The sequence below is a fragment of the Euprymna scolopes genome, chromosome 11, assembly GCF_053919585.1.
Source record: "Euprymna scolopes isolate OS-2025 chromosome 11, ASM5391958v1, whole genome shotgun sequence".
Taxonomy (NCBI): Eukaryota; Metazoa; Mollusca; class Cephalopoda; order Sepiida; family Sepiolidae; genus Euprymna; species Euprymna scolopes.
This window is the reverse complement of record NC_136492.1, coordinates 39,146,679-39,163,636: the sequence shown is the minus strand read 5'-3', so window position 1 is coordinate 39,163,636 and position 16,958 is coordinate 39,146,679. Positions and strand designations below refer to the sequence as shown.

At 35.5% G+C, this 16,958-nt stretch overlaps 1 protein-coding gene across 1 annotated transcript in view; it reads right to left on the bottom strand.

Moving 5' to 3' along the window:
- LOC145288128 (uncharacterized) overlaps window positions 1-16,958 on the bottom strand; it is a 361,708-nt gene that overhangs the window by 322,605 nt on the left and 22,145 nt on the right. Inside the window, exon 2 of the mRNA XM_080136193.1 lies at window positions 11,973-12,064. Within this exon, the coding sequence (XP_079992319.1) occupies window positions 11,973-12,064 (92 nt within the window). The remainder of the gene's footprint in view (window positions 1-11,972; window positions 12,065-16,958) is intronic.

Below are 16,958 nucleotides of genomic sequence, written 5' to 3'. Positions count from 1 at the left end.
TTTAATGCATCTAAAACCAAGCTTCTATCTTTATATCATCAATGCTCTGGTTTCCTATTGAAATGAATGGCTCTCGTCCATGTTTTGGGCTGGAAAAATAGTGGGATCCTTCTAGCGCTCCAATAGATATCTCACTGCTGATCCAATTCTCTACCTAAGTAAGAGTCAGGTACATCCACAGATGGAGTACTGTTGCCACATCTGGGCAGGAGTGCTGGAAAACTCTAATCATGCTTCAACAAAGTTCAAAATAGACTTCGTAACCTGATGAGGATGCCCTTTTCTCTTCCCTGCAGCCTCTTTCCTACAGAAGAGACGTTATGAGCCTGTCTTTACTCTATCTATTTTCATGGCAGGTGGCTGTCTGAGCTCCAATCTATGAAAAACACTTGTCTAGCTGAAACTGCTATCAATAATTTCTCCCACTCTTTTTCTGTGCCTAATCCTAAATGTAGATTCCATGAACAAAGCTTCTTTCTTAGAACTTTATGCTTCTCTTCCATTTGTCTGCTTTCCAGTTGACTACAATTTGATCATATTCAAGTCCAACATTAAAAAATTCTTGATGAGTCGTCCCATCAAGTAATCCAATTAACCAAATTTCCACTACTAACGATTAATACGATATTGTCCCATTGACTTCTGTACACTCATTAACTATTATCCTCGAGCGACTTTTGGGCCTTGATAAGTGGTGACTCCTACGTAAAAAAAGGAAAAAGCTATAAAGGTCTATAGTACCATTGGTTGCTTCTTATTGATTTATGCCCATTATATTTTTGGGTGTGGGAGATAAGATTGTAATTCCGGATCGATCCGGACTAATTCAATTGCCAAATTCCATTTGATTCAGTAACTGAATAACTTTCAAATTACAATCCAATTGTTATCCAATGTAATCCACAGTGATCCCACTCAAAGACAGAATTTTCATTGATCTTGTGTGACGTCACAACCAAAACGAAAACAGACAGGATTTGCAGTGATCCTACAGACCGAAATATCTTGATGAAGTAGAAGCATTACAGTACAAAATATATCTCCAAAAAATAAAAGCAAAATCATACAAAAACTGGTAAATTGTGCAAACCACTGCTTATGAAGCAATTAAGTTATTGCTTATTCACCAAACCTGTTTTCCTGCTTTTATTTACTTATACTGCTTCCCTCTTTTTGGAAATCATAATTTATCATTCTATAGTGTAATGTTTAAATATAAGTGTAATGTTTAAATATAAGGCCTATACTATATATTGTTACTGATGTATGCTATTAAAATGACTGACACAAATGTTATTTCTACATGTCTGCTGTAAAGGGATAATACTTTGCCTCCTCCCCAATTCCCCAAATATCTATATTTGTATATTAATGCTGTATTCTTGTTAGTTATATCATCTCTCCTGTTCCAACTGGACAAAAAACCAATTGTTCTTCTCAAGCTGATATAAAGTCACATACTTTGCACGTACCTTGGGAGGAGGGGTTAGCTTCCGGTCCTAACCTTTAGTAAACTAACCTTTTAAAAATCGATAAATACTAAACATCTATAGATTTCTATTGCTAAGGGATGCATTAGCTTAACCTATATTTATACTCTATAGAATATCTATAAAATAGATTACTAATAGCCACAGTTTGTTCCCAGATTATAAGTGATCTGTATTAACTAGCAATTATATCTTTCTTTCATTAGATGGGATAAAGTACTGATGATTATCTTTACTTGAAAACTAACACCTAAAGCACATTTCGAAACGTACCCTAACTTTTAAACTATAATTTTCCAATTAGTCACTAATCCACAAACCATATTTGATCTTTTCCTAACCCTAGTAGATATTCAACTTTAATCTACACCCCATACTCATACATACCTCCTTTAAAAACGTAACCAATCTTAATCCTGTTCTGAGGAGTGTAACTTCAAAGCGGATACTAATTCTTTGATACTAACTCCATCGATCCTAACTATCCATGCGAGAGCATAGAAATACCTGGCTTTGAAACCAGGTGCAGGAAAAACCCTCTCAGTACTGATGGACCAGTAGATCTGGCTAGGTCATCCATCTAGCAGGAGGAAAACTCCGATTTGTAAACTTGTGCCACTGACCTCATACGCCTTGGCACTAAACAGGGGAGGGAGGCCTCCTCATTCCCTAGAGCTGGTGATTTGATCAAATCACCGGTTTGCAAACCTAAACTGCTTAAGTAGTAGATAGACTCTGCCTATCTCCATACTCCTTCTCTGCCTATTAGCCAGGAGCAGAGGTGCGGCCACAAGGACTCATTAGAGACGCCCAGTGCTTAGCCTTGTTTCTTGACTAGGGCAATGAATGCCGTCCCCCACATTTGGCTTATTCTATTCCCCTATACCTGGGCATCTTGGAAGTGCTAATTTACCATATATGCTAACCTGATTGAACTGAACCACACCTGTCGGACAGGTTTGAGTGTACCAGTTTGACAGTTGCTGGTTGCTGTTTCCAACTGATAGTACAGGAGCCCTAACTCTTTGATAGCGCTTAGAACGGCTGTTCTATCATCAGTTGTGTAATATCGGAATATATGTAGTGCCAGGTCACGCATGGACAGGCACCCTGCACTCATCTGAGGTGAGCATTCCCGAGGCCACATTCCTGTGGATGAGGAGCCGACTGATAGTCCACTCGTGTTACATGATGGTGGCTATGCACATCCGTTTTGCCTAGCACCTAAATCTAGATCTGAAACTACGAAATAGAATGAAATGACAGCTCAATCCAAAAAAATGTTCAAACCAGACACACACTCATGCCTCCTCCCATGAGGCTTGCATTTACACATATCCAAGGACTTAGAACTAACTTAGATGATGCAGAATCATTTCTTCTAGCAAACTCCCCAGATCTCTTAGTACTAAGTGAAACTAACTTGCACTCCTCCATCCTCTTTAACATCTTTCACATGTCTGGTTATCTTCCATCTTGTCGTAGGGACTTTAACAGGAACGGACTTGGAGTCTATATTTGTTACACCCTCCCCATGTCTAAGGAATCTAAACTAGAATCAGGTGACCAGGCCTTCATGTGCTTTAAACTAAATTTACAACATAGTGTTAGTTACTTATATTTTCTTTATTGCTCTCCATCAACCCAGGACTGTACTATAATCAATCATGTCTCTGACAATATAGATTTAGCACTCTCCCTTGACACTAGCACACAAATTTAGTGACTAACGCCGGCCACAGAAATTTGCTTGGCTTCTCTAATTCCATTAACGCAGCTAGTAGCATCAGCCATAACTTTGCTATATCCCATTCTTTGACACAAACAGTAACATTCCCGACCTTTCTCCCAGATCACCAGAACCAGCAAGCCTCATTTCTGACAAAAGATCCTGAGGATTGCGTAACAAATGCTGATTTCCTACTTAGGAATGCTGATCATGCTGTGATAATGATAGAATCACTCTAAACTCTCGACTCCAAGTTGAAGAGCCATTGCTCAAAACGACAAGATACTAAAATAAGGCTGACTGGGATGCCATTAGAGATCACATCAGAGACGCCCCATGGGGAAATATCTTTTCTCTTCCTGCAGAATAGTGCGCAAATGAGACTACTGAATGGTTCAAAGCAGCAACTGAAGCACATGTTCCTACACGGCACTTCTATAGCAAACCCCACTCTCCCCAATAGTTTACTTCTACTTGTGCAGCTGCCATTGCTCAGAGGCAACATGCATACCGTAGATTTATCCAGCAGAAGTCCTGTACAAACAGACAAAGTATATAAAAGCGAGAAGTAATTGTAAGAAGTAGCAACAGCTAAGAGTGAATATACTGAAACCACCAGGAAACACAGTGTAGCACAGAAATTAGGAACTCATGATTTCTGGAAAATCTACAATAATGTAGTAAATAATGGGCAATCAATAATTCCCTCACTATCCAACAATCATGAGGTTGTTTGCACTGCAACTGAGAAAACTAACATCTTTGCCAGTTATTTTCTCTCAAACTACCTTGGACTCAGCAAACCATTCCCTCCCTGATTTTCCTCTGTAGACAGAAACCACACTAGATGATCTGAAAATCACCCCTTCTCGAGTACACGATATCATAAAAAACCTAGACACCTCAAAAGCATGTGGACTTGATCTCATCTTGGCTGTGCTATTAAAAAAATGCTCCACTGAAGTTGCTCCAGTTCTCTCTAAACTCTTTAAGAAATATCTTAACGAATCTTGCATTCCTGACAGCTGGAATATTGCTTCTATGGTACCAGTTTACAAAATCTCTGGCGAACGAACTGACCCATTAAATTATTGCCCAATTAACCTCCTCCCGCTTTTTGCCAAAATATTTGAGTCTTTAATTAATCAAGCTCTAGTCCACCACCTTACAGCTCCTAAACTTCTGTTTGACCATCAATATGGATTTAGGCAAGCCTGTTCGTTCTACTACAGATATTCTAACTATAATCTCTGAATGTATATATCAAGCACTGGATAAGGCAGGGAAGCGGAGAGCGGTAGCCCTATATATATCTAAGGCTTTTGAAAGGGTATGGCATGAGGGTCTCCTGAGAAAAATAAAATCTATGGTATTAATGGGCGAATGCTTAGCATAATTAAATTTTTCTTAAATGAGAGAAGAATCCAGATTGTTCTTGATGGGCGTTCGTTCAAACAATATGATATAAATGCAGGTGTACCTCAGGGATCGATTTTTACCTGATAAAATTGTCTCTGACATGATGACACCACGCTTTATAGCAGGCACGTTGGGAAAACTAATGAGCACATATCTAAGGCAATGGCAAAAACCCTAGAGGAAGATCTTTAGTCTGTAGTGAAATGGGGGTCAGAAATGGATGGTAACGTTCAAAGCTGCCAAGACAAAGTTTGTTCCCCTGCTCAGGTGCATGCTATCATAAAAAACCTTGACACTTCAAAAGCATGTGGACCAGATCTCATCCCCGCTGTGCTATTAAAAAAGTGCTCAGCCAAAGTAGCTCCCGTTCTCTCCAAACTCAAATGCCTTAATGAATCTTGCTTTCCGAGCTGTTGGAAAACTGCTTCTGTGGTACCAGTATTCAAGAATTCTGGCGAAAGAACTGACCCAGTAAATTATCGCCCCATAGACTCCTCCCACTTTTTGCCTAAACATTTGAGACCTTAATTAACCATGTTCTAGTACATCACCTTACAGATGCTAAACTTCTGATTGACCAACAATATGGATTTAGACAAGCCCGTTCCACAGCAGACATCCTCACTGTAATCTCTGAACGTATATACCATTCACTGGACAAAGCGGGGGAGGGCAGAGTGGTAGCTCTAGATATATCTAAGGTCTTTGATAGTGTATGGCATGAGGGTCTCCTCAGGAAAATTAGATCATACGGTACCACTGGTAAAATACTTAACATAATTAAATCCTTCTTAGATAAGAGAAAAATCCAGGTTGTCCTCGACGATCGTACATCTAAACAATCTATATATATAAAAGCGAAAATGTGTGTATGTATGTATGTTTGTGTGTCTGCTAAAAACTTTCGACAGACACAACAAAAATTCACAAACTTGGTCTCATATGAAAGCCCCACTTTCCGGACGACAGATATCGAAAAATTGGCCCAAAGTGACCATCAGAAGTGCGTCAACTGATCGATTTTCTGCAGAGGGGTGCCCCCAAAAAAGTGACATTTTAATGTTAAACATTACATATTTTTAAATCGATTTATAACTGCCCCAAAATATACGGCCACCAACTCTTCTACATAAAGTATACACGCAGCCGTTTATTTTGGGTCAACTTGTATTTAAAACCCGCTGAGTCATGTCACATGATTTTGATGTCAGCAACCTCTAATGGCGGTCGGAATTTACAATTTTAAAATGTTATCGGTAAAAAAAAATTAATTAAAGCTAAACTATGAACTTCTATGCTATGGCAACGTTACCAAAGTTATTACCACATTCAAAATAGGTAGATACGATAGTTAAATGAAAAATAAAGTAAAAAAAAAAACTGAAGTAAAAAAAAAAAATACGCTTACAAAAAATATTAACGATCGAAGTTTTTTTTTTTTTAAATAAAAACAGCCAGACGCCATTTTCCAGTCTTTAGAGTAAGGCAGACGAAGTGAGAGAGAGTGAAAGAGAGAGAGTGAGAGAGTGAAAGAGAGAGAGTGAGAGAGTGAAAGAGAGAGAGTGAGAGAGTGAAAGAGAGAGAGTGAGAGAGTGAAAGAGAGAGAGTGAGAGAGTGAAAGAGAGAGAGTGAGAGAGTGAAAGTGAGAGTGAGAGAGAGAGTGAGAGTGAGAGAGATGTCTAGACAGATTCGACAGGGGGAGGGTCAACAACGCATGCGTCAGATGACGTCATGACGTCGTGACCTGATTTACTTTAAATAGTTGATAAACCGAACAAACTTTATATACGCCGCTTTAGCGCAGGTAGTTAAGGCCTTGGTTCATTATCTAAACGTTTTGGGTTCGAATCATGGTGTGAAATGTTTTTTTTTTTCTTCGATTTTTTAAATTTAAATATTGAACCCTGTGTTATTAAAGCCATTTTTCACGTAACGTTCGTTTTCCTGTTTTTTTTTTGTTTTTTTTTACTTCGCTTATTCTTAGCGACACCCGGGTATCCACCGATTTTTTAAATTTTCATATCGAAACAGGCTTATTTAATCCATTTTTCACGTGTTCGTTTGCCTTACGTTAGATTTTTTGTGGGTTTTTTTTTATGTTTTGATATCCCCCCCCCCCCCCGCTTAATTAAACCGTTGTTTTCTTTTCTTACTTCGCTAATAACAATGCTTAAATCGTCGTCGTAACGCTCGACGACTTTCAAACATCTTTCACTAACTCATTCTGGCTGGCCGATTTTATTTTCAAACTTCGCCTCAGGGCTTCTTCGGGTTCCATCCTACCCCCCCCCCCCGGTTTCTTTTTTATTTTACACCACACACACCTACAAACACCCGGGCAACGCCGGGTACCCCTCGCTAGTCTATATATATAAAAGGCAAAATGTGTATGACCATTTTGTGTATGCCTCGCAAAGGCTTCTTTCGCACATGCTCCCGGGGTCGTTACTATCGTTTAAAACTGTTTATATACCCCCTATATAATAATATCTAGGATTTGGGAACGCGGGTCGTCTCTAGATTTATTTACGTCGACTTTTACAAAATTATTGCTATTTTGGCTTCTCACGTGTTGATTTTGTTTTTTCGTATAAAAAGCGAAACTAATTCAAAGCTAACAGTATGTTCTCGGCATCGCGCCGGAACAACGTCCAGAAGCAATCAGCTTTGATCAATATGGGCCTAAACTCCTTATATCAAACAATTGCTAATCCCCTTTCATTTGGGGAGCCGGTTTGCCCCCACCGACCATCATCTTGGGAAACCATCATCTTGGGGAAGCGAAAACTGTCCCGCATTGAACAAAGTAAACAAACCAAAAAAGCTGTCATGCATTAAATAAAATACTGCTACGTCATCTCATAACACTCCCATGATGACCTCATTTAGCGACTATCTGTCAATCAAACCTCTTTCACTCACTTTATAAGCCTTATTTTAACATTCTAATCAATTCCTCTTACTCTTGGCCTAGACGGTTAAGTGGTTGGAGTTTGTTTCACCTCCGCGTCAAGGCTCCTGGGTTCAATCCTGCCTCCCGACCAAAACTTTTTTTTTTTTCCTTTACATCTTTAAACACCCAGGTAACATTTTTTTTATTTTTTTTACTTCGCTTATTCTTTAGTTAACCTCCCCCCACCCCTATACACAAAGCGTTTTTTTTTTGGGGGGGAGGGGGGCCGATTTTTTTTAACATCGTTTCAGGTTTATTACTTACCCCCCCCCCTCCATACACACACCTAAAAACACTCGGGCAACACCGGGTACCCCCCCCCTGCTAGTATAATATAAATGCGGGAGTGCCCCAAGAGTCTATCCTTGGACCTCTATTGTTCCTAATATTCATAAATGACCTCCCCGACAAAACTGCCACTGAGATGGGTATATATGCTGATGACACCACACTATAACAGGCACGACAGGAAAACAAATGAACATATATCTTAAGAAATGGCAGAAACACTAGAGGATGACCTCCAATCTGTAGTGGAATGGGGACAAACATGGATGGTCACATTCAATACCGCCAAGACTAAAATTGTTTCCTTCAATAATTACAAGAAACCTTCTCTGCCACCAATAGCAATGGCCAACGACACTTTATCTGAGAGCACATCTTTCAAACTCCTTGGCCTAACGTTCACAGGAAACATGAGTTGGAACAATTACATTGAAAGCATTGTTGCGAAGAAGGTAGGCTCTCTCTACAGTGCTAGAAAACTACTAACACCCGAAAGTATCCTGTACCTCTATAAAGCCACCATTCACCCATATATGGAGTATTGCTGTTATATTTTGGCTGGTGCATCTGCTACTAGTCTCTCACTCTTAGAATTCAAAGGATTCTTAGGTTCAAAGGAGAGCCAACAATCTGATAGGCACTAAACTAAGCTTCAGCCTCTGTCCCATCGATGAAATGTTGCATCCCTTTGCCTGTTCTACAAGTATTTTAACGGTGAATGCTCTGACAAACTGCAAGCACTTGTGCCCCCACAACATAAACACCCTCGACAAACCCGACAGGCAGCTAAATCCCACCCCCACACAATAGAGTTCCCTAGATGTAAAAGATCTTTCTACTCCAGTAGTTTCTTCCCCAGAACCGCTAAACTTTGGAATTCCATTCCAGGTCCCTGCTTCCCCAACTGTACTGACATGCAGAGATTCAAGTATAACGTGAACCGACATCTTGCTGCCCAAATCTCTATATAGTACCCCAGTAGTTGTTGCCCCTGATAGTAGCCCCCTACAAAGTGCCACCCCTACACAGTAGAGATCTTCAGATGTAAGAAAGCCTTCTACTCTAATAGGTTCTTCCCCAGAACTGATAGACTTTGGAATTCTCTTCCGGTTTCTTGCTCCCCAACAGTACTGACATGCAGAAGTTCAAGTGTAATGTAAACAGACATCTTGCTGCTAAACTCCCTACATAGTACCCCTGAAACTTAGGTCCCTGATAGTAGCCACCTACATCAAAGTGGCAATGTGCCTTGTTTGGTTAAAAAAAAAAAAACTGGTATAAAACCAAACAGGAAAACCATGTAAAAAAATAAATTCATTTGACTTAAGGTGTCGGATAAAAAATTCTGACTCCTTGTACTTTTAGAAATCCGACTCCAGCTAAAACCTCCGACTCCGCAACCCTGCTCGAAATGGTGAATTATTTTACATTAAATTTATGTGAAACTAATCCTCACTCTAAATTCTAAAATTGTTTTTGTTTTGTTTCTATCAAGTCTTCAGAGTGTTCACACATAATTTTCCTTAGCTCTATCATTAACCCAAAGTCAGAGTGGCAACCTCCCCACCCTCTCATAATTGCACAAAGACCCTCTTAAAACCACAAATAATCATCTTTAAGGGAAAAAAAAAAAAAAAAGGCTCACTGAATTTATCTCCGATAGAAAAAAAAATGGTTAACTGCCCTAAAACGCTAGAATGGCTCAAAATGAGGAATCATTTTACATTAAATTCTAAAATAATACTTGCTTATCTTTCATTAAAGTTTTTTTAAGGTATTCACACGTAATTACCTACAAAGGTAAAATCGCATATTTTGGAGAGGTGGTCAGATGGGGTGGGGGGAGTTAACGGAGGTATTAATCTACAATAATACAAAAGGAATATTGCAATATATTCATTTTTAAACAGTCCTAGATTTCGATTTCAGTTATTTGTACATACAATTCAGCTTTGAGTTCTTTAACTTCTTTTCGTTTAATGAATACATGACATTTTTAAGGAATTGCAGCATAATTATATATATCTGCAGATTATTTGGAAACCATTAATTTTTGGAGATTTTCAATAACATATTTTAATTCCTAGCACAAAAATACACTTATATGGTAAATTTTATTGCTTAATCTCCTGTTTTAACAAAGATATGACATTTTTACTGAAAAAGTAGTGTAAAAAATGTGATAAAACACATATGGTCTTAAAGAGGGAAAATATCCAAACGTGTGAGGCGCAAAAATAGTCATAACTTCCTTAATTTTAATTGGATTTTAAAACTTTAGACAACTTCTTTCTTAGCTCATCAAGCTCTTTCTATAGATACCAATATTGAAATATTTTAAGCTATTTCATTTTCTTCATGTGTATTGCTACAGGGAAGTCTGGCATCAAAGATGATTCAGTTCTAGTTAAGATGTGACAATAAGGAGTTATAACCTGTTCTGATCCTTTGATAAAATTCCAGAATGTTGTTTTTAGTAAAAGCCATCCTGATGAACAACTCTTATTCCAGTTCCCTTTGAAAACTGTTGATTTATATTTTAGTGGCAATGTTATCGCTTTCCATTTTAATTCTTAATGAAAAGCATACATGGTCAATTTGACCAAATAGCTATCTTCACCCTGGCACTTATTTCAAACTAACAACCAATTTTGCCACTAAAAGATCAAAGTTTGAGTAGATGCAAATTCTCTACTCAGAAGTTGTGTTAACATTAACACAACTGAATGATGGATGAAGAGAGCTATTTGGTCAAATTGACCATCATCAAAAATGCAAGGTTAAAATAAAATGCAGCACTTAAATGCATCAATCTGGCCTTTGAATGGCAGAAAACAGTATTGAATTTTGTCACAAATTCAGCATGCATACCAGAGAGTTGATAGGGAACCAACTGAATGAAAGTCAAATAGCTGAGATCTGCGTGAAATGGACAGTATACTTTGCTAGATCTGCCTACCTGCTGGTATCCAAGGAAATTGTCAATCAAATCAGTTGTCATAATCTGCCAGTGAAAGGGTAGTGTGGGGAAAAAAAAAAAAAAAAAAAAAAAAAAAAATGAAGCAGATTTAAAATGGACATAACCCTTTAAAATGGTAAGCATTTTCTAACCCCAATCCTCTAGACTTGCAATCTGGTAGACAATATGTCTACAAGATGCAAATACTATCATTCATTAGTTAAAAACTATTTTCTTTGAGTAAAGAAACATTAATCGATTACATTAATCTTTGAGTAAAGAAACATTAATCGATTACATGCAGATACTTCAAGGAGTTTGTAAGTCAGAAATAGAATCATTAAATATGGCTACAGAAGTATTTAAAACTAGAAAAAAATATTCCATATTGAAGAGTTTACTGGTACAGCAATCAGACCTAAGGACTGCATCTCATCTTTCCCAGCACCAGCGTCGTATAGATACCGCATCAGAGTCAGCAGAAACGTTGACGTCACATCCTCATGTGAATCACAGAAGACTTGTTTGAGGGTGCAGAGAAGAAGAGGTTATCAGAGTTCAAATTCTGTGCAGTAGGTGAACAAAAGTAAGAGCATAAACGAAATTGTCAGCCAACATGTGGTACAGGTTGATGTCATCATGTTTACAGGTTGATGTCATCATCTTAGTCAAATTTCTGATGACATGGACTGTCATCAGAAATTTTAGTGGGCGAATTTGAGAAAGAAGTGTGCGTTGTTCTCTTTCGAAAAAGTACCTCTCAGGAGACCCAGCCCTGGGTATGCTATTCATGATAAGGAAGAGAAGGGGCAGCTCAGAGATTGTAACTTATAAAGTAAGTTATAATAATAAAATGATATAACACATGCATTACTAACATAAAACTGAAGAGGGATATAAAAAAAGCATGTTTTAGCTGAATGTCCACAGTCGAAAAAAGAGAAATAGACGAAGAGAGTTACATTTCTTTTTATTGACAAGTTAGATAAACTCTGATGATATGAAGACCAAATTCATTTTTTAAATTAAAAATTTCAAAAGATTTTATCCAAACTGTTTTCATAGCTTGTATTCCTTTTATTTTTAAGGCCTTCAGGCAACATTAGGTAGCCTTAAATTTTAAAAATTACTTACCTGGTAACTGAAGATTTCCTAGTCTTGTACTTTTTATAACCAGGAGATGATTTCTCAGGACTCTGACCTTTCCTTTTAGAATTGATTTCATACTGCAAGCAGAAACGTTTACATTTTCATGATTTGTATACATTTATATTTTCTGAAAATATAGTGTAACAAGTGAAGCATGCATGGTCAGTGCACAGGAACAATGCATAAAAAAATGACTAAGTTCAGCATTTGCCCCCCGCCCAGCTCCAAAAGTCCCCAAGGGATGTCAAATCCTGGTGAAAATGAACGGTGCAGTTTTAGGCCTTAACATATGTAAATTTGAGTTCTGCACCATGCAAAAAAAGAAATGACTAAGTTTAGCATTTGCCCCCCCTCCCCCATTAGCCCCAAAAGTCCAAGGCCTTAACATATTTAAATTTGAGTTCAGCACCATGCAAAACTGCTAAATAGACATATATAGAAAATTTTGGAAAAATAGGGCAAAATAGTCCCAAAAATGGAGTGTCTTTATTAGCCCTAAAAAGCCCCTTATGCACACCAAAAAGTAATCGAAACTAGCTGTACCCTGCCACGTGTTGCTGTGGCTTAATTTCGTGTAATGGAAAATTCTAATAAAAAGAGAAAATGCATGTTTCTTATATTCTTAGTACAGCAATCCACTCCAAAAATTAAAAAAAAAAAAAAAAAAAAAAAAGGCGAAAATGAAAAAAAAATGGTACTCTTGCAGAATTGGATCCGGATCCTCAGGAGTTACCATCAATCATGGCTTGGGCTCGACCAACATTCAGTGGATTAAGCCGAAAGTTGCTAAAACGTTGAAACGCTAAATAGTTTTCTTTTTTATTGTAGTCAAAAATGTGAGTTTTTAATTAATATTTGGGTAAGGGGGGGGGTTACTATACACAGATTCGAAAAAGTCGTCCAAAAACGAATAAATGAAAGCAAAGGTAAGGTAAATTACGTTTCTTTCTAACTGGATAATTTTTTTGTGTTTTTAATGTAAAATGTTTAATCGGCTAAAAAAACTCAGTGTTTATGTATTTGAAAAAGACGAATGGTCGCGGATTCTGTTGAATACGTAAAGTTTGGGAAAATCAGTTAAAAACTACAAAACAGTGTCAGACACCTACTGATTATATGTTATTGTGACATAGGCTGACATATTCGGTGGGTTTCTGATAGTATTTTGTATAGTTTTTTTAGTTTTAAATCATTTCCTCAAACTTAACATCATCAACAGTGTCCGTCACCGTTTGTATTTTTCAAATACACTTATAAACACTGTTTTTTGAGCCGACTAAACGTTGTAGTAAAGAAAACGTGTTTGTATTACTAAGCACAGAAACGAAAAAGTTGTTGAAAAATAAATATAACAAATAAATGTTATCAAAGGCAAGATAAGTTACTTTTCTACCTAACTGGATAAGATTTTAGTGTTTTTATTTAGTGTAAAATGTTTAATCGGTTCAAAAACATGTAGTGTTTATCTGTATATTTGAAAAATACAAATGGCGGCAGACTGTTGAACATGTTAAGTTTGGGAAAATGAGTTAAAACTAAAAAACTATACAAAATACTGTCAGGAACTCACTCAATATATGTTACCGTGACATAGGCAGACATGTATTCGGTGGTTTTTAACAGTATTCTGTATAGTTTTTTTAGTTTTAACTAGTGTTGGGACGATTCCTAATTTTTATACGATTCCGATTCCAGGAAAATATTGATTAACGATTCCGATACCAAGTACGATTCCGATTCCGATTCCTAGGGAATTTATTGTTTCGAAATATACCAGGTAGTTTTATACTTATGGTCGGTAGTTCCCAAATATGTTCCCTAACTTTGGAAGAGATATTTTATGTCTACACCGTCGTGTTTTGGTTTAAATAAAATTATTATATAGTAAACTAAACGGAAAAATTAGCAAAATTTATTTTAGAGAAAATTTATTTTACTTAATTGGAATACAGAAAAAAAAACTCAAAGAAAATAGAATTTATCCTTCAGAGAAAAAACAAATAAAATAGAATTTATATAACAGAACAAAAACAAGAAAATTAGAGAATAAATACACACGATTCATTATTTTGGTCCTCATAATTAACAGATTTAATGAATTAAATAAAAAAAAATATAGCGGAAGAGAAAGAAAATATATACTTATTAAATATAAAAAAGATAAATATTTGATTTAATAATTTATAAATGAACGTGCGTAATGAAAAAAAAAAAAACAATATACCACGTGACATGGCGCCGTAGATACAAAATAACCTTTCCAAAGTTAACGACCATATATGAGAAATACCATTAATCGAAAGTTTTTGTGTTTTATACCAAAAGGTAGGTATAGCGAAATGTTACAATTACAGGAATTTCAAAAACGATTTTTTGTTTAGCTATTGATAGTTGTATTTGTGACGGCAGTTCTTCAGACCTCCATAATTCACAAGGAGTAGTTAACACCTATTATTTTTTCTTACTTTTTCATTGCTTTTACACGTTGTTTCTAACGTGAAGAATAAGTTTAGCCAAACTAATTTTGAAATAGGGTATATCAAAGGAACACATATAAAAATGATACCACTATAAAAAACAAATGAAATACTAGAGAAAATTGAGCAAACATAATTACCAAAATTACAGAAAAAGATAAAAAAACAAACAAAAAATGGTGAAGTTTGTTGAGTGAAATGAATTATTGAAAGAAAATTAATTGAATTAATAGAAATGTTAAATAAAAAAAATGTCACATTTCAATATTTTTTTAATAATTAAATTCTCAGGGTTGTCGAAATTAAAAATTAAGTGATTTTTTTTTTTTATTAGACTTCTTTCGAAGCTTGTTACCCTGAAAAATACATTTAAAACCCTGTTTTTTTTTAAATAAATTGAAAAATAAATGCAATTAAAAAAATTTAATTGATAATTGAAACTTTAAAAACATATTTAACATTGAAAAATTACTTATCTCACAAATTAACGTCCAATAAAGTAGATCCAGTCTTCATACAGGAATTTGGTTATAATAAATATATCTTTCCCAAACTTAAAAATTAAATCTTTTTTTTTTTTTTTGAGAGAGAGAGAGAGAGAGAGTGCTTTAAAATCGCCGGGGAGTGCCGCCTAAAATTTTAAAGAAGTAAATTTTAGGAGTTTAGTGCCTTTCAAAGACGGTTATCATAATTTATTATCATCATTTAATTTCCTTTCCCCCCCCCCACACCTTTCCACATGGTTCGGTAGTTAACCAGTGCTCCTGTTGCTGTCAGAAGAATTTTTCATGAATGGAATCAGCATTTTTAAAAATTATTTTTTTAGTTGTATATATTGTATTTACTCTTTGAAGTTAAGGAGGGTTGGTGACACCTAGATGGTGACGTAGGCAAAAAAAAAAAAAAAAAAGACCCTGCGATTTCGACCCTCACTAATAAAACTGCTCTGAGTGACTAGTTGGTAATTTTTTGTTTCTTTTCTTTTTTATTTTGCTCCTCCAATTTATTTGGATGCTTCATAGTTAAATGTTTTAACATGTTGGTTGTGGTCATGTTAGATGGTTTTATTCCTCGCGATATTTTAATTTGACAGACTTTGCAAATGGCTTTCAACTCATCATCTTCAAAAATACTTTTTTTTGGACTTTGGGCCATATTAGAAAATTCAGTTTATCTGTAAACAAATAATTTACTATTAAATTTTGTTTTAAAGCTAGTCACTTATTTGGATAATTAATTGAAAATAATCCGCTAAAAAAGACAAAAAGAAAAAAATATAAAGGGATGGGGCGGTAAATTGTACCAACCGGTAGTTAACAAAAAAAACTTATAGAATTTAATTTTTGAAACCAATGTATAAAAGTTTACATAATGAAATGCAAATATGCATTTTCAGGTTTGTATTACTGTACACATAGATTCGAAAAAGTTGTCAAAAAACAAATATATAACAAACAAATATTATCAAAGGCAAGGTAAGTTACTTTTCTATCAAACTGGGTAATTTATTTTGTTTTTATTCAATGTAACATGTTTATTCAGCTCGAAAAACATGCAGTGTTTACCGATGTATTGGAAAAGTCAAAATGGCGCCCGACACTCTCTTTAACATGGTAAGTTCGGGAAAAGGTGTCATAAATAATAAACTAGACAAAATACTATTAAAAAAACACCGAATATATGTCAAAATATGCCACGGTAACATATATTGAGCGAGTTTCTAGCAGTATTTTGTATAGTTTATTATTTATAACATCTTTTCCTGAACTTACCGTGTTAAAGAGAGTGTCGGGCGCCATTTTAAATTTTCCAATACATCGGTAAACACTGTATGCTTTTTGAGCTGAATAAACATGTTACATTGAATAAAAACCCGAAAAATATATCCAGTTAGGTAGAAAAATAACTTATCTTGCCTTTGATAACATTTATTTGTTATATATTTGTTTTTTGACAACTTTTTCGAATCTATGTGTACAGTAATACAAACCCGCATTTTCTTTTGAATTTTTTTTTTGGTTGACTGTGTTCAATTCACACATGGTTGATGCGGTTCAATATTGCTAAACTATAAGTCCTTAGTAAAATTCTATTTATAAATACTTTTTAAAATGAAATTATTTAATTAATCGTAAATATTATTTAGACATAAAAATTAATTGATTACAAAACCTTTTAAAAATATATATATTAATTTCTTTTTCGTTCGGCAAAAAACTGCGCAAAACACTTTTAATTTTCAATTTAAAATTCTAGAAAAAAGATTATATTATTCAGCTTTTAATATAATCAAATTCAGGGTTTTATCTTTCTGGAGAAAAAAAAATGATGGATTTTATTTCAATGAAATTAAAAAAAAAAAACTTGACTGAATTGAATTAATTACCCTTAAATTAACGAAGGGGTTATTTAATAACTTTAGGTTTGGAAGAGATAGGTATGGGGTCGATTTTTTTGAAACTTCAAAAGAAACCGACTACTGTCAAAACTTTGC